Source organism: Gallus gallus, chromosome 3 (assembly GCF_016699485.2).
Source record: "Gallus gallus isolate bGalGal1 chromosome 3, bGalGal1.mat.broiler.GRCg7b, whole genome shotgun sequence".
Lineage (NCBI taxonomy): Eukaryota > Metazoa > Chordata > Aves > Galliformes > Phasianidae > Gallus > Gallus gallus.
In genome coordinates, this window is record NC_052534.1 from 76,182,823 (window position 1) to 76,205,636 (window position 22,814).

Below are 22,814 nucleotides of genomic sequence, written 5' to 3' on the forward strand. Positions count from 1 at the left end.
AAAAGCCCTGCAGAGGATGGGCTCTGCAGGGCTCAGCCTGGGATTGGCAAGCTTGCAAGGGCATGTGGCAGCTTGCACAGCACAGATAAAGATTAAGGTCTCGGCCACGCGGAGGCATCTCTAATTGACCAGTAATAATGTCAGTGAATTAGAGTTCACGTCCCATTGGCGGCAGACTGGGTGGCTGGTGGTTTTGGTAACATTGCAAGGTTTTCAGCAGTCAGCCAGGAGCTCTCTGGTATGCTGCCAATGCAGCCACTTTTGGCAGCAGAACTAAAGGCATGAGAACTTTTCCTTGGCAGTAAAATTAGTTACTCTAAGCTTTCACTTGAAAAGCTCTGCTTACGGAACTGAACTGAGTACTGAAGCTTTTTCTATTGAGTCATGCTTCAAATCACATGGAAGGCAGAGAAATTTTCTGCTCTTAACTGTGGCAATTGGTTTCAACTAACATGGGCTGTAGCAGAAGAAACTATCAGTTCAGGTCATTATGGAGGTTAGACTCCTCTCATTAACAGTTTTCCAGACCATCTGGGAGACTTTGTCTAGGATAGGTCAGCAAGTCTTGACTACAGTACTATTTAATAACCAAGATATAGCTGTAATTGAATGTATTCATATTCATAAATGCTGCTCCTTTTCCGTTCTCAATTATCTATAGACAAATTACTATAGACGAATTAATTTGGTCCTGTGTGGAGCCAGAAGTTGGACCCAATGATCTTTATGGGTTCCTTCCAACTCAAGGTATTCTAGGATTCTGTGCTTTAAATATAACAGCCATCAAATGGAATAGATAACTAATATAAATTGGTTATGACAATGGCTTAGCAGTGATCAAACACACTGCGGGAAGGGAGACACGGCTATTTTTTATGTCTTTGAACAGCCTCCTCTTCCCTATTCCAATGATGGAGTCAGTTGTCTTTACTTTCTGGTGCCATGTCATTAGCACAAGGCTGCAAGGTTTTAAGTATATTTATAGATCAAAGTCAAAAGCCAAACACATTTACAGTTTGTTTTATTTTCTGCCGTTGAATTTAAGAGTTGCCCTTTAAAGGAAGACATCTAGGGTTGTTAATTTAATGCTAGACTCACCCAGTTTATTACTGACAATTGTTCACTAATGTGACTTAGTTTCTTGTGGAGAAACAAGTTCTGTAAAGGAATAAAAAAACCAAACAAACACTGAAACGGAGTCAGTCTCAGGGATGAAAGAGTTTAGGAAGAGCTTAACACAAACATCACTGCAGCATCCAGCTCCTTTAAATTCTGCACATGACTGACTGTAATGCATAAAACATGCCAGCAAGCATTTACCTCGCTCTCTGTTGAATCAAGAGCAAAGGTCCTGTTTCATTACAAACGATCTGCATAAATCTGTGTTGCCTAAACTCTCAGCTCCCCCTTTTTAAAGAGGATCAGGTCTCTGATCCAGTTCATAGCATCACAGCAGATAGCTGGGCCAAAATAAAAGAAGAGGATGGGAAGGACAATACAGTTTTACCATGAGACACTTTGTTGTGTGAAAATACGGCATTACTTGAAGATAATGCTAATGTCTGTTTAGCAGAAGAAGGTACTCTTATCACCTGATTCAGATATTACCTGATCTACAAAGTGAAGGGGAGAAATCTGTTTTCAATACGTAGCTCCAAGTCCAAAGTAATTTTCCAGCTTTAATGAAGAAGCCTTCATTTTGTTCCAGTGGGAGAGTCCATACTAAGAGCTACGCCCCAGACAGTCCTATCTTTATTGCTCCCTTGCAGCACTTCAAAGAGCGCAGCCACCTGAGTTTCAGTGCTGGCTGAAACCCTAGCTTTGCTGGTGCTGGGAGTGTTTCAAGCCAGTTCAGCGGTTTGATGTGCCTGAGACACGTGCACCCTGGCTCTTTGGGTTACCGAGTTTGCAGTCCTCAGAGGTTCTCTGACACTTGTCTCTCACGTGTGCCAGCAACTCTTCATGAAGGTACTCTTTACAAGTACCATTAACTACATTCTTCTTTTTCTAGGACTGCTTATCTTTGGATAACGCATTTTCAACCATGACAGCTCCTGCTATAGCTTGGCAAAAATGTCCACGAGTTTCTGATATGGATTTGTCACACTTCCTTTGCTGGAGTACCAGGTGAGAAGCATAGATTATTCATTTCTAATGCATATCTTGCACCTATCTATGTTATTGTGAAGACTTTTAAGTAATTTCAGCCGTAGAATGCCTTAAATATGCTGTGAGGCAATGCCCAAAAGTAAAAGTGTTCCTTTTTTAGCAAGGTAAACAAGAACTGAAAGAACATTGGCTTTGAGATTGTATTTGCTCAAAATCTTCTGCATTATGATTTGGTTCTACTGGCAAATAAACTAGTGAAAAGACACAAAGAAGCATTATAATTCCATGTGCCAATGCCTTTTCCGGTGTTGTACCATCCTCTTCCTCAAACACAAAAACTACACAGGGCTCTTTTTTTGTGTATTACATTTCATGGTTAAATTTGACTTAAAGCAAAATTGGCTTCATGTTCATGCTCACAACCACATCCTTCCAAGCAAGAAAAAGGTGGTATCCAGGTGGTCTGCCAAGATTCACTGTGATGACAGAGAAAGAGAGGATACTGCTTATTGTGTCGTCACCTCATCTCCTAGGTTAAAAGGCAGCTTAAAGAGAAAGGGAATGAGGCACAAGCAGAGCATTATTGCATTTACGTACATGTTTGATTGGCACCATGTAGGAACACTTTTGTTTGAATTAAAGCATGATGAGCACCTGCTGAATACCGTCAAGCTAAGCTCTGAATTCAGAAAAAAATGGCTAAGGAGACATTCTAGCTAGCTGACCTGAGTTAACCAATGCTGGAATCTTGATTCCTCTGTGCAGCCAGTGAAAGTAGTAAGTCAGGAAAAGCAAGTATTTGGCTGTCAGAAATATTAGACCTTAGAGGAAAACCTTCAAGAAATACTGCCCAGGGATATTTAAAGCTATGTCTGTAAACAAAGACTTGTGTAGATCATTTACGAAGTCAGCCTGGGAACATAAAACAATAGGTCATTTGTGGAACAACATTTTTGGAGTCCACTCCCTAGCCTTTTTCTCACAACAGTTAGCTATAAAAGTTTAATGTAATTAAACACTCTAGTCAGCTCACCTTTCAAAGAATTCACCTGCTCTTATTACAATGATCATTATCTTCAAGGTCTCATAATTTCCTTCCTATTTAGAAAGGAAGTCTTTATGATATAATAATATATAGAAGGTAATTTTCCTCAAAGTATAGGAAAATATACATTCTAGTAGAGATCATTATCGCTGTTAGAAATACCCTTTATAAATGAGAAATGAGACGTAACATGTAGAAAGTAATCAAATAGTAAAGCTTGGAACCTCTTCATACAGTGAGGCTCTTCAGGTAGAAGTATGAGAGCAGTGAACAGGTTTTATGAGTGAGGTGGAACCATCTAGTAAGTTGACCCGCAAACAAGCATTTTTCTGCAGGCAGACAGACCTAGTAGTTCAGAGGGAATGTTACAGAAGGGCTTTAGGTGCTCACAACACAGCTAAGTGTATCATCATCAGAGTCCTAGAGCTATAAGACATTATAAGATTCTTCAAGGTGAGGTTTAAGGGTAAAGGTCTGAGTCACTGACTTTTACATCCTCATTAGAAGTCAGAACTGTGTATAAATCAGGTTTATAAACCTCATACTAAAGATGGACTACCAGAAACATATAAAAGTAAAGAGACGGTTAATGCCTTATTTACAGAGTCAAAATAGTTCAGACACTAGCCTCAGAGTCAGACCACTCTTTTCCAAACCTGATATTTGCAATACTGGACAAGTAAGGAAATAAGAAGCAAAACAAACAAACAACTAACAGAAAAATCAAGAACTGCTGTGGGTCACCAAAGGCAGCACAGGGAAGGGACTGCAACTTCAGTAGCTAAAAGCAGTGGCACCCAGATCTGTGCAACTAGTCTGGCATCAGCAGTCTGAGGTCACAAGAAAGTGTGAGAGAAGAAAGGAGTGGAGCTCAACTTTGGCCACCAATTGCCCATTTACAGCAAACTGAAAGTGCTTGTGCCTTTTGAAAATTTATTAGAGGAGGGAAAAACGTAATATAAGAAAAATAATGGAAAAATATATTGCTCAGATACCTGAATGTGTAGGACTCTCATCACTCAAGAAGTTGAAGTCTTAGGATGAATATAACAGAAGTGTGCATCTACACACTGAAAGAGTCCAAGAACATGAAACAAAGGCAAGATGCAGCAACAAGCACAAGGCAGATGTGCTTTTAAGAGAAGCCGAAACAGAGTGCTAGAGACAGATTTAATAAAGATCAAGACAAATAGCTGATGAGCTAGAAAAAGTGCCAAGATTTGGGCAGGCCATGGCACAGCTAGGGTAGTTGTTCTACCCTAGCTGTTCTATGTTTTCACAGCAGTTGTTCACAGCAGTTCTATTTACTCTTCTATTTGGAATTAACTTTTTTTGCCTTGATTTATCAGGCTGTTTATCTGACTCTCCATTTGTTCAAGGTCCAAAGAAAGCTCAGGTGACACGCTAACTGCTAGTCACGTCTGGGTCTGCACTGGATCTAGATCTACACTGGAGGAGACACAAGTTTCTTCACTCCCAACCATGTTTCCTTTGGTGTTGTTGGCTCATTCTTCCTTACAGTAGTTGTCCTTTATCCAGTCACTGCCATCATTTCCAAAGGCCAAACTCTCCTCTACGTACCCCCAAAACACCCAAGTAATGTCTCTGTCAGCCAACATTAATGCCAGTTGCTCCAGCACTTGCACCTCTCACAGTCACTTGATGCACTTTGAGCTTAATCGCTGAAGTTCCTTTACTCAATCTGTATTTTAATTAGCAGCAAACATAATACTGGACTGTTGGTAACTAAACACAGCAAAAGAAACCACATCAGTAACCTAAATCACAATTACCCTTCTATGTATGAGTGTATGGTACACGTATGCATGGACAAGGCATGCTCATTCTGCGGTTTGTTGCCCAGGAAGCTCTGCAGTTGTTAATTGCCTGACACACAGAGAGAGCGTGCACTCACAGTGCAGACATTGCTCACATCATTAGTTCGTTTCACACTTCATTTCTCCCTGTGAAGCATTTAGAGGTTTCACAGTCTGCATATCCTCCTTTAAAGATACTGCAGATCTCTTCTGCAGGCCTTTGCGGAGCTAATGAGCAAAATGTCTCTAGTTTATTAATTAGCTGCTTATCAGCCACACTCTACAGGTCCCTACTAGTTCAGCTGCTCAGCTCCAGTAATTAGACAACCCACGTTTCAATCTTTCACAGCACTGCTACAGATAGAAAGTTTCACTGTTCCAGGACACAAAAACTATGGTATTTCTGGGAATTTTAGACATATCTTGAATGACTAATAGAGATACTCTGCTTTCTGTATTATTCATTGCAGCTCCCTGTTCCAGGATACACTCAGCCATCAATACAGAACATCACCGGTACCATAGCATCCAGATGTTATCTTTAATTGCCTCATCCAGACTAACAGTCAAAAAGCACGTATTCATGCTCAGTTTGATTCAGAATGCAAGTAATGTGGGTAGTGCTACTTTTCAGACAACAGTCCTTCTCAAACAGCAGCAAAATCCAACAACAAACATACGCTGTCTCTGCTTTACACAGTGAAAGCCTTGCCTGTATGTTCAGACTGCCAATTTTTATTAGCTACCAACAGCTTGCACACTCACCAATTTCATCAGGTAAGTATCTCACATGCAGAAATCTGTAGAACATGAAAAATTGACCTTTTTTTTTCCCCCAGTACTTAAGTTAACTGTGATTAATATCGTGCAGTGAGTACAACTAGAATGGAAAAAAAAAATCTCTTAAACTTGGTTTAGGTAGATATATTCATTTCTAAAATATTTCTATGAAATATTGATTAGTGTTAATTACAAATGGTTCTCCATGTCCAGCAGCGATCCTACTGCTAACTAGCCTGTCTGTCCATTTACGTTGCAAAGGCATTCACTGACGCCAAGCTGTGGTTCCACCCATCTCCACGCAACCAAGCATTATTACGGTTTGCTGCACACAGCCAGGCTTAAGAGGCCAAGCTGCTCCTAAGCAGAGCCATTGCAACTGCACATTAACATTTGAAAATAGTAAAAAAAAACCCATGGTTTTTCCTTTCCCAAAAGGCAAGGAGAAGAAACACCACTGCCCAACAGGCTGCTATATACTGTGCATACACTAGCAAGTAAGTTGACCCCAGAGCAGGCCTGACATGTGTAAGTGTACAGACAGAGCTGACCAGATCTCAGCTCCCCGTCACCTGGCTCCAAACATGCCCCCAGGGCTGTAAGCCAGGAAGAGCATAGGATATGCCCTCACAAGGATGCTTGGCCTGGTCTAGATGGCTGAGGGATTCAGGACTAACGTGAACCACAGAGTACTCTTACGCCAAAGCGTAGACAGCCACAGCCTCTATCAGTCTGTTCAGCTACCACTGCATCCCAGACAAGCGGGCTATAAGACTGAGTAACTTCTTTTTCTGAAACAAGTGCAAGTCTAGTAGCTGATTCTGAGGCTTATGATCTCACCAGCAGTCAATCTTCAGGCCTCACAGTCTCATCACTGGCTCTGACCTCCTGGTCCTCTGGGTAGTCAACTTTCATACCTTCCAGTCTCTCCAGCATCTGGCCTGAGCTTATAGCCACTCGGTCACTTGGCTCCTATGCTTTTTATCCTGTTAGTGGGCTTGTCCACCTTGATATTTGCTAGAGATTATACACTAACATACATACCCACACGACGTACACTCCTGTCTTGGCCCCAAACCTGCCAGAGTTCAAGCAGCATTTGAATTTTGAGTGGTCCTGAGTGGAGCCAGGAACTGGACGTGATGATCCTTGTGTGTTCCTTACAACTTGGGATATTCTGTGATTACATGATTCCCAGAGGTGGCTGTTCCCTATACGGAGATGGAGACCACCACTCCCCGTTATTGGCTGTCATAATCTGTTTACTGTTGAACCATTTTGATGATCTTCAGGGTTCCTTCCAACACAAGCCATTCTATGATTCTATCATTTTAATTTGTGATGAAAGACTCCACAGTCATAAGCATGAACTGCTGCTAGACCAGTTGATAATGTGAAACATCTAGAGTACTCAGGAGAATTTGCGAAACCCTTCTAGAAAATCTTATGTGTTCTGGTTAAGAATTATATTCCATTTAAACATTGAAAAAAAATATCAACCAGAAAAATAAGTTAATGCACGATATAGGTGTTTCAAAATTACATCCAAAGAGGGTGGATGGAATATTTCTTCTTGCATTTTTAATAATGTACTTTCTTTTGTCTGTCAGCTGTCGTTCTGACTTCTCTTTATTCTTAACATAACAGAGGCCAGTTCCAGACCTGTCCTACCTCACTTCAGTCTATCTAGGTAACATATTATTATGCAATAATCTACCAGAACAAAGTATGAAATCCATTTTATTGAAGAAGCATGGGTTGGGTCACCTTGTATAATTTAGTACAGAAAGTAATCAGAGTCACCTAGTGAACTTTCATGGAAATTAATGGATAATTTCCCAGCATGGATTATCACTTCATTACTTAAAATAGTGGTGATTATTTTTCTCTAAATATTTTTTCTCTAATACAAATTCCAAACACACTCATGTAATTCAGTGAATGGCAATGAATTTATTTTTCAGCATCACCTACTTGAAGTGCTGTTTACTCATGGCTGTGACCCTCACACTCTCAGTACTAGGTTTCTTATTGTCATTGCCTTCTGCTTCTTTTGGGATGTCCTTTGGTTCAAATGTTGTTCTGAGCGGCAGAATAAAATCTGCTTGTCCCGGGGACAGGTTAGGAAAGGTCGCATCAATATATTTTTGAAAAGCTTGTCTTGTTGCTTGTATTTCAGTCTCCAAGCTGTCCTTCCAAGCTCTCATCTTTTCCAGTTTTTGTTCAAGAGCCTTTACCTGGTCTTCAGCTGTTTTCAGCGTAATCATCACTTTTTCCAGTTCATCAAGATGTATAGTCTCCAGTTCTTTCATCTGTTTTTCCATTTCAATCTCATTCTCTTTTTGTTTGATACTCAGGGCAATGTTCATCTCATTACATTTGCCTCTGTTTAATTGCTCTATAGTCTTACGATACAGTTCCTCAGCTAACATGCTTTCTTCTTTGAGCTGCTCTATGTGCTTTCTATTTTAAAAAGAAGATAATTATGGTATGGAACACCTGCTACTAAAGATTATCAAAAATAAAACAATTTATCTATTCCAAAAGCCTTTCTTATTCAACTACAAATATACATGAAATCAAGACTTGCATAGGGCCTCTGTAACAAAACAGAGTAATAAAAGAAGGCCACTGTTGACACAGAGGAGGGTAGCTGGGTATCAACTGCAGAAGATTCTGCTTCTGCAAGAATTTCCAGTGATATTTTAATGATGATTGCTTCCAGATGAAAAAATGTAACTTAAAGCACGAATATTTCATGCTTCATCCAGGTCTTTCTTTAGGCTGACATATAAGAACACACTCATTTTCAAATAGACTATGAACAACTTTGCCTCCAAGTGAAAATGCAGTCTTGCAGTGAAACATAGGAACTAATTTTTAAACTGCAGATTCATCCATAATTTTTTTTTAGTTGTGCTGAGAACATCTTTCTATAAGCAGGTTAGTAATAAAACATGGACTTTATAACACAAAACATTACGGGGCCTGTCCACCAGAGCTGGCTCAGGGACATGTAAGGAATGATATATCAGGCACCATTAAGGCTACAGAGCCAAAGAGTTGAATGTAGAGGAGGCAATTTCTGCCCTCTGTTATTTTTCCCTCTACTGCTTATCTATATGAATAAATTATCCTCCACCCTACAGATCTCTTCATAGACAATTTTTTTCCCAGTTTTGCAGAGATGTCTTGCATGGCACAACAGGCCCATGAGCCCATTTTTCCAATGACTGCACATCAGTCACAAAAAGCAAAACTTTTGGACCCCTGGTTTGATGTACGGTACTTGCATTTAGGAACAAAATAGTTTTTACTTCTGTGCGTGGAGTCAGTGAGGGAACTCAGGACTTTTGCTGGTCACCTGGCATTTCCAATAGCTTTTTTTCTAAAGAGTCTTTTCCTAGAAGATGTGCCACACTGACATAACAGGTCATTTTCTCTAGCACAGCACATCTACTAGCCAAATCAGGAAAACACTAGGAGTACCTGTGCTGCACAGCTGCCTCACTCAGTGCCACTTCCCTCTCCTGCTTCCTGGCTTTGGCCACCGCTTGCATCTTCTCCTTGGCACACTCCAGCAGGGCACACCGGAGCTTGTGAGCCATGCGCTGCTCTGTGGCTTCAATCTCTCTCCTCTGCTCCTCCTCCATGTACTCCTTCATCTCTGCCTTTGCCTTCCTCACCGCTTCCTAAGCAAGGTTAAAATTAGATGTGAGCAGCAGTTACTATTTGTTGTTTAGTCATCTTTAGGCAAAGCCCAGCAGAACAACAGCCTTCAGGAAAATATTACGGGGTAATAACAATGATTTGTTGTAAGGTCATAGCTTATGAGTGGCCAGAGCTTAGTCAGCAGCTCAGGACTGTGGTATAACAGAGGGAACTGTTATCATCAGCTGGGAATTCTATATGGGGGTATTCACAGTAACTAACACACTGCAATATGTACACCCCAAATAAAAATTCTGGAGCTGTTTTTAAAATGTAACTAAAATTCTGGTATCTTTATGACTGCCTGATGCCAATTCGGGCAGTGAAAACTGCTGTTTCAGTACCATACTATCCACAGGTAGCATATTCTCTGCTTCCATGTAGTTCTCCTCACCACATCAGGCCCATTGGATGTCTTCCTAAGATATCCTTGCTTTGTATTACTCAGAGATTCTCTGCATCCTTCATCACCAGTAAACAGGGCACTAGCCTAATCTTGTCCTTAAAAGCATCATTTATGTTTTATGTTTAAGACACTAAACATTCCCTGATACACTTTCTTCAGAAGCTCACATGGCTGGTGACACAGTGCAGAGTGAGGTGAAATCTGGTCCTTGCTATGCTTGTCAGCAAGATACTGCTTGGTTTGGTAAATAAAGGTGTGACAACTCCATTCTTAGGTGGTCTGGATGGACATACATACATGTGGAATAACAGACAACTCAATCTATACCAATACACATCTGTTGCCATCTATAGGCCACGCCAAATCCCTGTCAAATCCAACTACCTAGGAAAGCAGCTCAGCCCACCTAAATCTGCCCAATGATCTATGAAGCTTTGCCACCATTCACATTTTTGTGGATACTGGTTGTTTGTCTACTGCTGAGAAGCGGAGTGAAAAATATTAGGGGCTGCCTACAAGAAGCCCAGCTAAAGCCATTGCTGCAGAAAGACAGCTCTGAGGCCATCAGCTGAAGGCAGTTGTCCTGCCTAGTTATCCCACACATGAAAGAACTTCCATCCTTCTCTCAGTGAGAGGCACTGTTGGCTGCCACTGTTTGCTCAGATAGATGTTGAGTAAATGTACTGCCATCACCTCTCCAAGCTACAAGGAGCTAGTTCACATCTAAAATGAACTGCAAGAAAGACGAACTACCGAACATGAAACGTGTCCTCACTTCAGTTATATCTGCCTTTTCTTTTGTTTCAGCTGTAGAATTCTCTCTCTGCTCCCAAGTCACTGAAGCCAATTTTTTCCCATGCAAATAATATGTGTTCAAACCCTGAGCACCGAGTTCTACAAATATGTATAATAGGCTTATGGTATGTAATTGAATGGTTAAACACAAGGAACTGAGCTTCTGCCAACTATTGTCGGCAGATGCTGTGACAGCAAAAGACAGAGCTCCCTTGGAAAGTAGCTCCATAAAATGAAGTGAGCTCTGCCAGAAACTTAAGATCACTGTAAACTTCATCGTTTTTCCTCTTGAAACACCAAGCACAGTGCTGTGACAGCCTGCAGTACAAACAGCCAGCTATTTAGAATCTTGCATGCAACAAAATACCAAAGCAAACACTCTGGCAATTCCCTGTGGCTGATGGAAGGCAGTGCCAGCAGTATGCAGCCCAGTAAAACAGAGCAGGGAGTAGGGAATTCTGCTGCCTTCCTCTCTCCTTGTACATATCTCTAGGTCTTCTCCCAGATATCCAAACAGCCATGGAAAGCATGTGCTAAATGTGTGTAGAAATACAAAGCTGCAGTTGGCATACTTAATTTAGAAATACACATATGTTGTCAGTTTTCCTTTCCTCTGCTGCATCATTTAGACTCCAGATTCAGTACATCAGATAAATACATTTCCAGCTTTGATGTACACATCACAAGAGATTTAAAATTAAGCCTGTGTTTAACTGACCTTAAGAAGTGCACCTAATCAGCTTAAGTGGCTGGCTCAGTGAGGGCCTTACAGCCAACTTCTAACAAAGTCCACAAACTTGATTCAATTAAAAAAAAAGTGAAATGTGCTGAAAGCAAACTAAAAATCCAGCTAGCTGAGACCTGGAGTTCATATCTCAAATGAATGAAGGTCCTGGTTATCTCAAACATAAGAACAAAAGCACATATTTTTAACACAGACTGACATTCTTAGATGTCAAAAAGATAATTCCATCATACTTCCAATGTAAAGAAAGCAAACTGTTCCATACCCTTATTTCCTTTTCCAGTTTTAGTTTAAGGTCTTGTACAAATGCACTGTAGTTAGCAGCTGCCTCTGTGAGAGCTTTATCCACTGCATCTTCTTTGTACTGTTCAGCCTTTAAAACAAGTTATTATATAAATATAGCTGCTCATGCTCTGTTAAGATAAAGCAGAGGTTATTGTATCAATTGTAATTGATAGTTCTGTATTTTCTATTTAAAAAAATCGGGGCAAATTAATTTAAACCATATGGTAAAATGCATTTTGTTCCCTTTGATAATTTAATCACAGCGATTCCCGTTAAGAATGTGCTCAATACAATAGCACTGAGCTGCCACAATACTAACCATTATCTATATACATTTAACATGAAGGGCAGTTTCAGAATCTTAAACAGCACTACAGGGAACAGTTTTACTAGCCAATAACTCTTGCATGCTTTAGAGGCCATTTTCTGGCCAGAGGTAAAATTTGTTGTTGGTTCAAAGTAGGCTTTGTTGAGATCAGAAACTGTGGAAATACGTGCACACAGAAATATGTGCACTCAAAAATCTGAACAAAGAATGAGCAGAAATTAGTAACAGCTCTGTTGCAGTAACCTCCAAGTTGTTTATTAATTATTCCAAAGAATCATCTTTGTTTAAGTGACAGTAGTGTAATTTAACTTACCTGAGACCAAAGCTCAGCTTTCATTTTTTCAATGCGCTCTTGTATCTCTGCTTCCTTCCTTTCACGCTCTTCTTGTTGAATGCTGGCTCCAATCTCTGTACAGCCAACAAAAAGGGATCACACAGCAAATAACCAGAATGCTGAAAACTCTGCCTTCTCCTCTCACTGCTTTGTTTGGTTCTACAGCTAAGTTAAACATTAAAAGGCTAAAACCCATGCAGTTTAATTTCACATACATTTACACGTAGGTAAACATTTGATAGCTTATGTGGTTCCACAAATGTAATAATACAAGTTGGTCTTTAAAAAGGGCCTTATGGAAGTAGGATAGAGTCTTGGCTCAGAACTTAAGAATAATTAAATCCTCTTTCTGAAGGTACAAATTTTAACATTCCAAAGCTGAGGAAGATGCTCACACAAGAGATAATGGCCTGGCAGACATTTTTTAGGTCTTTGGAACGGAGCACATACATACAGAAAAAACTCCTTTGCCTTTGGGGCTGCTAGATCAAAGGAAGGCGAGAGGAAAGTGGTGCAGGAGCACAACTAATCCCTTCTGGAAAGGAGTGGAGCAGCAAAAATTGAACCATGCCACTGCGCTGAGCGTAGGATGGGGGTTGCTCCCCTTGTCAGCACGGTGGGGAGTCTAAATAAGGTATGAGCACCACCATCTCCTCCTGGTGATAAAAGCAAGCAGACAGCCCCAGTTGTTCAGGTCAGTCTTCAGCACCAAGGGTTGTCCAGAAGAGGAGAAGATGCTGGAGAGAGGGGGATAAAGTTGACTTCCCGCAGTGTAAAACCCCATCTCAAAAAGGGGACTTCAGATCCTTCCCCTTTCCTACTCAGTGTCTTGCCTAAGCATTGCTTTGGATCCCATTCTCCATGCTTGGCAGAGCTGAAAAGTCACATATTCTTACCCTAAGTTATTAAGAAAACAAAAGAGGACCAGAGGATTCAAGCTTTCAAACAGCCAGTGCAGGGCTCAATCTCCTTCCTTCACTCCAACCTTCCCCATCCACCTTATGGGTGGGCAGAGTCCTTTCATGGAGCTAACATGAAGTACACGGAAAAGGGTAGAAGAATGAGACAAGGAGTCAACGGATTGAAATTAGCAAAATAAACAGAAGTCCAACAATGTGGAAATCTTAGCAAGAAGCACACTGTGCCCTGGCTGCGTAGCTTTTCCCCAGTTCATTACACTAAGCAGCAACAAGAAAATATCTTTAAAAGACCTTCTGCAGCTTTCTGGACGTGTTTTACATAGTGTATGTCAACACAGGGCGAAGGCCTTGCCTCCTGACACGTACCCTGCATTCACCCCATTCCTCTCAGCACACTGACAATCTCCTGCTTGTTTAAAAGAGAAACCAAACACACTCCTATTGCAACATGTGTTAATTAAAATTCACAACACAATTTCTACAAAACTTTGTACCAGTGATCAGAAACCCCTATGATAATTAGGCATAGCTTATAAAGATGCTTCAGGCTTGTGTTAGATCCTCACACATAGGAATGCAACCATATGTTTTAATTCGTCTTTGAGGTTACAATTCTGCAATGCCAGAAAAATAAACCTTCAGCTTTGGAGAGTGTTTGTATCAGCATGCCATACCATTCTTTGGAGCAGTTTGTCAGATGCTAAGCTCAGTTAATATAGTGATTATGCTTCTTTTTAAACTTGTGTTCATGTTTGTTGAGCTATGTGTAACAGAGACACAACATTGAGATTTGGGATGATAACTCTGCTAAAATAGCAGGATGAAAGTCTCTTTTTGTTCATAATCCCATCCATATCAATGGAAAAATCGGTTTTGACTGAAATAAGGTTTGAACTTGGCTCAAGTGATGGTCAACAACCAAGCTCAGGTATGAGAAGGTGGGATTCAGGATGCAGCAGCCTAGCTGTAGAAGAAGAATGAGGGAACGATCTTTGCAAATGTCAGCCAAGTGAGCCTTAAAAAACGTTTGCTAAGTCTTACAGCTAATTCTGCTGCACACTTCACTGTGCACAAATCCGAATGCCTTCATGCACCACAGGACAGCTGACCCTGCCTCCCTCTGCATATGCAGGATTTAAGTGCATTCAGAAGGTTGCTGCAGTTTTCTTACCAAGACAGCCTTCGTGAGTCTTGGATAGAGAAGCACTTTGAGTTTTCCTGATTCTCAGAGTGTGAGACAAGGCTTTCAGAAACAAACTCACCCAGTATATCACGATGAGTGTAATACCGTGTCCTGAAGGGTTTGTACTCCCGAATCCGATCAAAAGAAGCAGCAGAAGGCGGCGGTGGTATTATTTTTGAACACACAGCACAGCAAACAAAGGAATCCAAATCTGTGCTTCTGATCATTGTGGTTTGCTAGTACTTTTCTGCAATATGGTTACTGAACTGTCAGAACTCTACTCTGGATAGATCCCTTGCTTGCAGGCCAAGTCCTTATTGCTGGTACAAAAAAACAAACAAACAAAAAAAAAAACATGCAAGCCAGGGATGAGTGGGAAGCCACTGACTTATTTTTTACCAAGTTATTGGAAACGTTTGCCTTTGGATTGAGATTCACATGCTGCCAGCTCAGTAACGCGCAGAAGATGCAGGCAGATGAGAGAGGTTCGTGTGAAGTGACCCCTTCCAGCCCCGGTACAGCCCCCCACATAGCAACTGTTACCAGGTGAGACTCTGTGCTCACAGAGCTTGCCTGGTAATAGTTCAGCAGCGGCACAGCAGGCTTTGGCTTTGTAGTGCAGCTTTTTGTTGCTGGATGTCAACAGTTCCCATTCAAACCGTGTACTCGGAGGAGGTTTTAGGAGCAGAACAATAGCTGCTGCTTCAGATGTCTGAATCACAGCATTTTGTTGCCGGTATTGGTAAAGATGGGAAAGTCAGCACAGAAGATATGGGACAGGCAAGGAGCTGAAAAAGCCTCTGCATAGGGAATCATTCTGACTCAGTTCCTGTCAAGTCAGCTGTCATCCATTGCAAATATTTATTACTATACCAAAAATGAAATTGAGGGAAACGGGGCAAAAGAGACTGTCTCGGTGCTGTTTGCTTATCCTCCAGGTGCACAAAGGGAGCACTGCTTTCAATGTGAACACATTTTACTACAAATGTAGTTCTCCTTGGGTGTATTTTTGTAAGTCCCAATTCACATGTCACTGTTATGTGTACGAATCAAGTAATTAAAACGGCAAATGCCAGTATTAATACTGTAGTGACCATTAATTTAGTACCTTCTTCTCCGCATTTGCACTGCTTTATCTCCTATCGTTTTTGTAGCATTAAGGAAGTCACTTATTTGCAAATAAATATGGAGAAGGTACTTAAAAATAAGAACAAGTCTCAACATTCACGCCTCCTCCAGCCTGGGCACCATCAGCCTCACACCCTTCCCCTTCACTTCCTTCCCCCCCCATAACTTCCAGATCCACACTCACTCCACAGAATGTAGGTCAAAATTTAAGAACTCAAATCCCACATTTTTCCCCAAGATGTGAAAATGAGACAGAATGGGCTTCCTCGCTTTCAATCATCTGCACGTAGAAGGATCAAAGTGTGTATTTAAAAAGCTTACAGAAAAGCTGATTGAAGTCCTGTTTTTGTGGCATTTTGTAATCATTTAGTTAAGTTCCTGCAAACATATGAGACTCACACGTTAATGGCTAGCATCCTGCATAGCCCTTCTTGCAGGACTAATTCTAATGACCCATCACCTCCTACTTAAAAAGAAAATACATGCAGAGCATCTGATGGTTCTGACTATTCCATTTACCTAGAAACTCTTCCAGCAACCAAAAGGCAAGCCGTCTCCTTACCTGCATGCTTTTGGATTTGCTCTCGGCCCTTGCTGTAGGCTCTCAGAGGGGAATACATTTTAAAAGCTTTCTAATGCTTTTCTGTAGCTCACTTCCCTTCTCATAAAGGAGGCAGCTAAACCAAAGTCCAGCCGAATTTCGCATACAGATAATTACAAAACATGGACAGGAGAAAAATCACAGGTTCAGAAGAAAGGATTTAGATAGAGATACAGAGACATTCCATGGTGATTCTGCTGTCTCTCCAGGAAGCCCATCACCTTTTTGCTATCTTCCATAGTATTTTTTTTTTCCCAGAAGCAACCTCCAGAGCACCAAAGCAGATGCCCTTCACATGTCCTTTCTTCCTTGGCCTAACAAAATCCACCTTGGCCACAAGGCGTTAGCAAGGAGGTCTCTCAACTTCTTGGGTGCCATTGAAGGCAGTGTATGAGGAGCTGAATGGGAAAAACAAATGCAACCAGATCAGTAGCAAAGGTTTGAGGTAGAAATAGGCCCCGGACTGGTGTGCAGCATCCACCACACATTCTGATCTGCCGGAAGTGTCATTCACAGACTTAGCTGGAGAAGCACAGGGCAAGGCCTCAGTGCTGGAACAGAGCAGTACCTACCTACACAGCTTGCTCAAGGCAAAGTGGAGCAGGAAGGCTTGTGTGGGCCCACCTCCTGCACTAAGGAAATGTCACAACTACCTCCCTCCAGCCACTCCCACAGGGCACCATCTGATAAAGATCTTCATCAGATCTTCTTACCTTAAAATTACTTTTACTTGCAACCCTTCAATGATCAACTTTTGGAAGACCAGAAGACCAACATTTTCTTTTCACACAGTGCATTATGTACTCCAGTTTAAAAAAATCCCTGTTTTCACTTAGTGAAAGCAAAGAGGAAAATGAGTTGAACTGCATGAATTTCTGAGGCATTTACCAGTCTAGACATACTATGGAGATCACAGACAACAATCCTTAAAATCAATTTTGTGTTTGTATATATCTTAATTACAATTTATTTGTACAGCCATGGTATTTTATAATGGAACTTATATTGGATTAAAAGGCACAAGAGAGATTTAACCATGATTTTAATGGACAGAGGGAAAACAGGAGTTTTCAGCCTTGAGAAGTTCTGTGGCTGATTTGCTTATTTCCTTCCTTATGTCGTCAGTCCCACTTGGAAGTTTTTCTCCTCATATATCTGGACCCCTCACTGTCAACAGCTTCGTAGAGATCCTTTTTATTCTCTACCGTTGCATGCAAATAACCAAGGTAGGCCACGCAGAGGGTAATTGCTACGAGTCCAAATGCCATCATAGGTTTGTTCTGACCAAAAAAAAAAAACCAAAAACCAAAAAAACAAACAAAAAAAACAGTATGTATTTTTAGTCAAAATATTCTTCATTCATCACAAACATTACATTCTTCAATCTTAGCTTACAAAGTGAAGAGTAAACTGTTGCAATATCTGAAGAACTCATCACTGCCTTCCTTTAGACTGTCCTAAGTGACTTTGATAAACAGCAAGAAGGGAGACATGATTTTCTGGAAGCAAAAAAACCTCTCCTTAAGAAAGAAGTCTCTCAATTTCCAGAGGCATTGGCCTCTGTCTTTCACAAGTGGCAAATGCTGCCTGAGCATGAATGAACTGGCCACAACCAAACACTGAAGGTTACTACTACAAGTTTCAATCGGAAATTATCTGGATATTCTGCTGAAACGATGTGCTCTGCTCCTGCCAAGTGGCATTCATCGTATTTCTCTAAAAGAGATCACTTATCATTACCACAAAAGCTACCTTTATTTTGTCCACAAGGTTTCATCTTGTCTTATTGACACCACTGCATTCTGCAGGTGTAAACAAAGGCAGAGTATCATCAACTTAATTATAAAAGCAAATGCTGTAGCAAAGAATATTGGCCAATACATTTAAACCACATTGCTAATCCTTTAAAAGCTTTCTTAAAGTACTCTGCCATGTCACCATGTTTCATTACATTTAAAAAAAAAACAAAACACTCCACATGAGAAATAGGTAAATATTGCCTCGTTATAATACCTTTATATTAACTTTTGAGGTATTTTTATAATGCATTCTGAGTGTAAAGCTTGCATTTCATGATTTGGACCGTTTCAAATATGAAAGAGAACTCCTATTACTTAACCTGTCAAATTACAAGTAATCACAAATTTCTCTCTGAAAGTGACTTGGTACAAAGTAACCAGACAATGTAATAGTGAAATGAAAGTTGGAATAAACAATGTAAAGCTCTGGGCTCCTAACAACCAGAGTGAAAGAAAAGCAAAAATGTTTTTGGTTATGTTACAGGGTTTGCATAACAAGAAACTGTAAGATAATGCATACTGAATTTTGATTATTGTTTTAAAGCAAATGTGCTTCTAAACATATTTAGTTTCTCTCAGCAAGAGCCTCTTACGGGTTTAATGAAAAGCTCTGGGTTCACAGCTCGGAACAGAGTGGTTGTTCGGGCACCCCTCAGTCCTGGATTTCCCTCATTGGGTGTTTCATTTCCATGCGGAGTTTTGCTGGAAGACATTTCAACTGTTGGTGAATACCTCCTAAAAACAAAATTAAATATATATAGAAAATGAACTAGAAGAACTACATTCATATAACATGCCCTCAGCTTGTCTTCTTCCAACACAGCCTTCAGTTAGCACATGCACTACTGACCGACTTGGTCATTACCTAAGATCTCCAGTCAAAGCACACTGACTTTCAATCAAATCTGATCAACTTTCAGTCAGATTTTGCATCCTAAAACACACTGTTTGGGGTGCTCATATTGCAAACGTATGCGTACTTGTAACAGGCTTGGATTTTTATTTACCTTAGGGTAATGCTTTTGCTACTACAGACCACTGCCTGAAAAAACACTGCCACAAGAAACCGTCGGCACACATTCTTTTTATTTTATTTTTTTAACCTTACACACACCAGAACAGTCTTCATCCCTTGGCGGTGTGATCACCACCATCACCCGAAGACTTCGGTCTCATTTTCACACACAAGGGCATGAAGGATGACAAAGGACACCTGAGCAACGGCGAGCAGGAGCTCTAATGCAGCCCGGCCTACCGGGAGGCAGGCACAAGGCGCTGAGGCCTCCTGGCCCCGCAGGGATGTCGCACATAGGACAGGCCTTTCGGCTGAGGCAGACTTCCGAGAGGAAACCCCGCGAGGAGCGAGGCCCGGGAGTCGCCACCTCAGCGCCTCAGCCGCTCCCCTCACGGCGGAAAGCGACCGTTAGCGTTCACAACCAACGGCCGCCACTCCACGCGCGCGCACACCACCTCCTCTCCCCCCTCCCCCGCCGCTACTCACCCCGCGCCGCTGCCGGGGCCTGACCGGGGGGAGGGGAAAAAGGCGGGGCGGGACGCGCCTCAGCGATGGCGCCTCTTCGTGGCCGGAGGCCGCCGGAGCGGAGGGAGGGGGGGGGCGAGAAGGAGGAGCCCCCAGGGGGAGGGCCGGGACACCATCTGCTCGTCGCAGAGCTATTGTTGTGGCGGCATATGCTGCTGCACAGCTGACTGTGTGTGCCATTGAGTAGGAAAAAAAAAGCTACTTGTCAGTGTAGGTTGCTGCTTTCGTTTGTTTGGGTGCTTGTGTAATTGAAAGAAGTTATACCCAGTTTTAGTGCAGGAGACATCTGCACTTGTCTCCCAAGTCACTGATGCCTTCCACATGGGGGAGGAAACGTTTGCGTTGCCGCACTGAGGAGCGTCCTCCCTTGTCAGCACTCGCGCCTCTTCCCAACGGTTCCTATCACTCGCTAAGCGCAGCCACACAGATAAAGCTCTTGCCTCAGGGCCAGCCTGTGTGACAGTAACATTCTCCAGGCGGTGGTAGGATGGGTTTATGCCAGAACATGCCAGCCTGAGAATGCAGCCACTTTGCCATCAGGACAGTGGTAAATGCTGTTAGGCTGCTGATGGTTTGCCACGATCCCGATCAGTGAAGAAAAGCTGGGGCTGCGTGCTGCTTCCAGTTCTGCTTCCTCGCTGTGGGAAGTGCCTAATTTACCCACAGTGTCGATGTTCTGTTGGTGTCTGACCCAAAAGGATGTTGAAAATCTCAGTCCATCAGTGCCTATAAAGTTGTCTGAAATCTTTTTATAGATGGTGCTCTTTAAAGGACAGAACTGTAAACATCTGTGGTATCTCTGAGTCTTTACAAGTCAGCCCTCATCTTATTATCTGAATATCACTCCTGAAAAGTAAACACACACACACACACACAAATCTTCCCTTTCAAAGCCCAGGGCTGTTACCGAGATTTATTTTCCTTTTAAACGAATTCCTTTGGAATTCCACATTCGGTACTGTGCTGTACGCTGTGGCCATGCAGAACCTAATAGCAGCTCCTGCTTCTCGTGGGTCTCACGTCCCCTCATTGTTCGAGCCGCGGAAGAGTCTCGGCGGAGTACAGCACAAATCTGATAGCGTAACCCGCAGACGCTGTTGGCATGCAACAGCCAACCCAATGCAGCGCCGGGAACAGCGGTGTGCCGCTGCATCTTTGCTGATTCACCTCACAGCTCCTGCTGATTTCAAGCGCCGCACAAAGGGAGGGCTTTGCGCTGCCTTCAAAATGAGGATAGGACGCCTCGAGCCACTGATAAGCTGATCCCTGTTTTAGATGCACACAGTTGCAGATCGCAAAAGAAAATCTTTTTGCATGTGGAGCAGAATGGCCCTGTTGAGGAAATAAATGCAGAAGAAGAAATAAACAAACAGGTCTCCAGCAAGACAGAGGTGCCGCTGGGAGCTGTCTGTGTGTTTGCTGCTCGACTCGTGCAGGTCTCAAGAGTCCTTATGCCACTTTTCAGCTGCTAGCACTCATTCACATCCATCTCGTTGAAAGAGAGCAGAGTTTTCAGACAGCAGCAGTTGTCAGGAAGCTACCGCTGATGATCCAAAGTAGTTTTAAGGCAGCAAATGTGTTGAAAATGAAAATCTGCTAAAGCGACTCTTTTGTGTTTCATAGCATTATGTACGTGGCTTTTAAAACGCTTGTTAACAGCTTTGTCTTGAAGAGACAGAAAAATCCCCCAGCCATGCTTTGCAGCCCAGATTAAAGCAATTGTTATTCTGCAAATACTGATCAAGCTTAATTTTTGTTTGTCTGAATCCATTGTGACAGAGAAAATGTACCTTGGCGGTACTTTAATTAATGAGTGGGCAAACTGTTTCCAGTTGGGAACAGAATGGTACAAAAACATGGAGCATCCTCTTCGGAAGGTAAAAGCCAGTTTCTCCTGTAAAGAAAGAGCAGTGCTGGGTTCTCTCTTTTGCATGCTGCTTTCTCTGACCTAGGCACCCTTCAGTTTGGAGTCAGGGAGCACAGCTCCTGGGAGGACTCCAGAGGTAGGAACTTCAGAGGTTTGACAGAAAGAACACATGGTGAGGGGCTCTGGCTGTGTGGTCTGTTAGCTCCTCAGACTTCCTACACTTTACAGTTGTCTCTTACAAACACCACCACATGCCAAAATGCAGCGGGGAGAGTCAGTGCCTAATATTTGAGTATGAGTTTGGATGGAGATATAACCGAGAGAGGAAAGAAAGAAAGTAAAGAAAAACAGCTTTGACATTTAACCAATCTGATAATAACCATGCAGTTCTGACTAATAGGACAAATGGTCTGCTGGGGATTTTTTCAGCTTTTTTTTCCCAATCTCTATAGGAATTGTAGAATCACAGAACCAAGGAGTATCCCAAGTTGGAAAGGACCCACGAGGATCACAGAGTCCAACTCTCAGCTCCATGCAGGACCATCAGAACTCAAACCCTACATCTGAGAGTGTTAACCAAATGCTCCTTGAACTCCAATAGCTCAGGGCTGTGCCCACTGTCCTGGGCAGCCTGTGCCATGCCCATCTCCCTCTGGTGAAGAACCTTTCCTAACCCCCACCTCACCCTCCCCTGACGCAGTGAATTCTGGTTTTCTGTTCCTGCTAGTAATGTGACTGAGCAGCGTAGCCACATCCCGGATAAAAATGACCAAATAGAATAGGTCAAAGCACTGACATTTGTTAAAATGCACTAGGACGGGACATACACACTTATTCCATTGCTTAGTCATTAAAATAAAGCTGTGGGCTTTCTGTCAAACAGCAGACATGGTAGCATTCAAGGTTCTTAGGACATCTGTATGACTTCTGAAATGTTACCACGGTTCTGTACAGCAATTAGAAGTTTTTCACATGGACATGATTAAAAATAAATAAATGTAGAAATCACACTAACACGAGGACCCAGTATTTCCCAAAGGCCTTTTTTGCTATTTTGATGCTGAAGTAAAGTGAATAAGAGCATGAGTTTGATGAGACAAAAGCTGGTAATTATGGAGCATCTGAAATGGGAAACTAGCTGGATCCTTCAGTGAATTCGTGCAGGAATCACATACGAGGGGCAAGCTCTGCATGGATCTGCAGTGTGTGCATGAGTTCACACAGGACTAGAATAGTCACCCTACTTCTTGGCTTGCAGGCACTGGGGCTGCCCCTGTCTCACAGGCATTGCTGGTCACTGCCCACAGCTCTTCCAAGGTGAAAGCACAGGGTGTGCAGCTTGTGCTTTTTGTGGTTACTGACGTATCACCAGTGGGTACAGATGAACACTCAGAGGATACAGATAAAGCCCTGTGACTTTA

The 22,814-nt window shown here is 42.1% G+C and overlaps 2 protein-coding genes and 1 long non-coding RNA gene across 7 annotated transcripts; 1 reads left to right on the forward strand and 2 right to left on the reverse strand.

The window, feature by feature from the left end:
* Positions 1-1,802: 1,802 nt before the first annotated feature.
* Positions 1,803-7,487, forward strand: LOC121110503. The gene is made up of 3 exons (XR_005858525.2): positions 1,803-1,968; positions 2,052-2,127; positions 5,442-7,487. It is a non-coding gene; the product is annotated as an uncharacterized LOC121110503 (long non-coding RNA).
* Positions 7,488-7,684: 197 nt separating this feature from the next.
* C3H6ORF163 (chromosome 3 open reading frame, human C6orf163) lies at positions 7,685-16,785 on the reverse strand. 3 transcript variants are annotated; one of them, XM_046938897.1, is made up of 6 exons: positions 16,760-16,785; positions 14,538-14,778; positions 12,335-12,429; positions 11,674-11,781; positions 9,241-9,443; positions 7,685-8,214 (listed from the first exon to the last, which is right to left on the reverse strand). In XM_046938897.1, the coding sequence occupies exons 2-6, from the start codon at positions 14,683-14,685 to the stop codon at positions 7,722-7,724; spliced, it is 1,047 nt and encodes a 348-aa protein (XP_046794853.1). In that variant the 5' UTR covers positions 14,686-14,778; positions 16,760-16,785; the 3' UTR covers positions 7,685-7,721. The 3 variants fall into 3 exon arrangements, with proteins under 3 accessions (XP_046794853.1, NP_001376411.1, XP_040553108.1); NM_001389482.2 differs by lacking the exon at positions 16,760-16,785 and having other exon boundaries at positions 14,538-14,962; XM_040697174.2 differs by lacking the exons at positions 11,674-11,781; positions 16,760-16,785 and having other exon boundaries at positions 14,538-14,962.
* A 176-nt stretch (positions 16,786-16,961) lies between these two features.
* On the reverse strand, positions 16,962-19,515 carry SMIM8 (small integral membrane protein 8). Of its 3 annotated transcripts, none has more exons than NM_001278020.1 (3): positions 19,488-19,515; positions 18,580-18,721; positions 16,962-17,467 (listed from the first exon to the last, which is right to left on the reverse strand). In NM_001278020.1, the coding sequence occupies exons 2-3, from the start codon at positions 18,697-18,699 to the stop codon at positions 17,309-17,311; spliced, it is 279 nt and encodes a 92-aa protein (NP_001264949.1). In that variant the 5' UTR covers positions 18,700-18,721; positions 19,488-19,515; the 3' UTR covers positions 16,962-17,308. The 3 variants fall into 3 exon arrangements, with proteins under 3 accessions (NP_001264949.1, XP_040553109.1, XP_046794855.1); XM_040697175.2 differs by having other exon boundaries at positions 17,124-17,467; positions 19,200-19,508; XM_046938899.1 differs by having other exon boundaries at positions 17,124-17,467; positions 19,101-19,508.
* Between the last annotated feature and the right edge of the window lie 3,299 nt (positions 19,516-22,814).

Excerpts from the sequence above, each read along its gene's own strand:
- C3H6ORF163 (XM_046938897.1), bottom strand. The coding sequence starts at position 14,685 with ATGATCAGAAGCACAGATTTGGATTCCTTTGTTTGCTGTGCTGTGTGT. Across the intron at positions 11,782-12,334 it reads AAGCTGAGCTTTGGTCTCAG|GCTGAACAGTACAAAGAAGA; the intron begins GTAAGTTAAATT and ends CTTGTTTTAAAG. Across the intron at positions 8,215-9,240 it reads GAGGCAGCTGTGCAGCACAG|AAAGCACATAGAGCAGCTCA; the intron begins GTACTCCTAGTG and ends TTTTTAAAATAG.
- SMIM8 (NM_001278020.1), bottom strand. The coding sequence starts at position 18,699 with ATGTCTTCCAGCAAAACTCCGCATGGAAATGAAACACCCAATGAGGGA. Across the intron at positions 17,468-18,579 it reads CAGAGCTTTTCATTAAACCC|AACAAACCTATGATGGCATT; the intron begins GTAAGAGGCTCT and ends TTTTTTGGTCAG.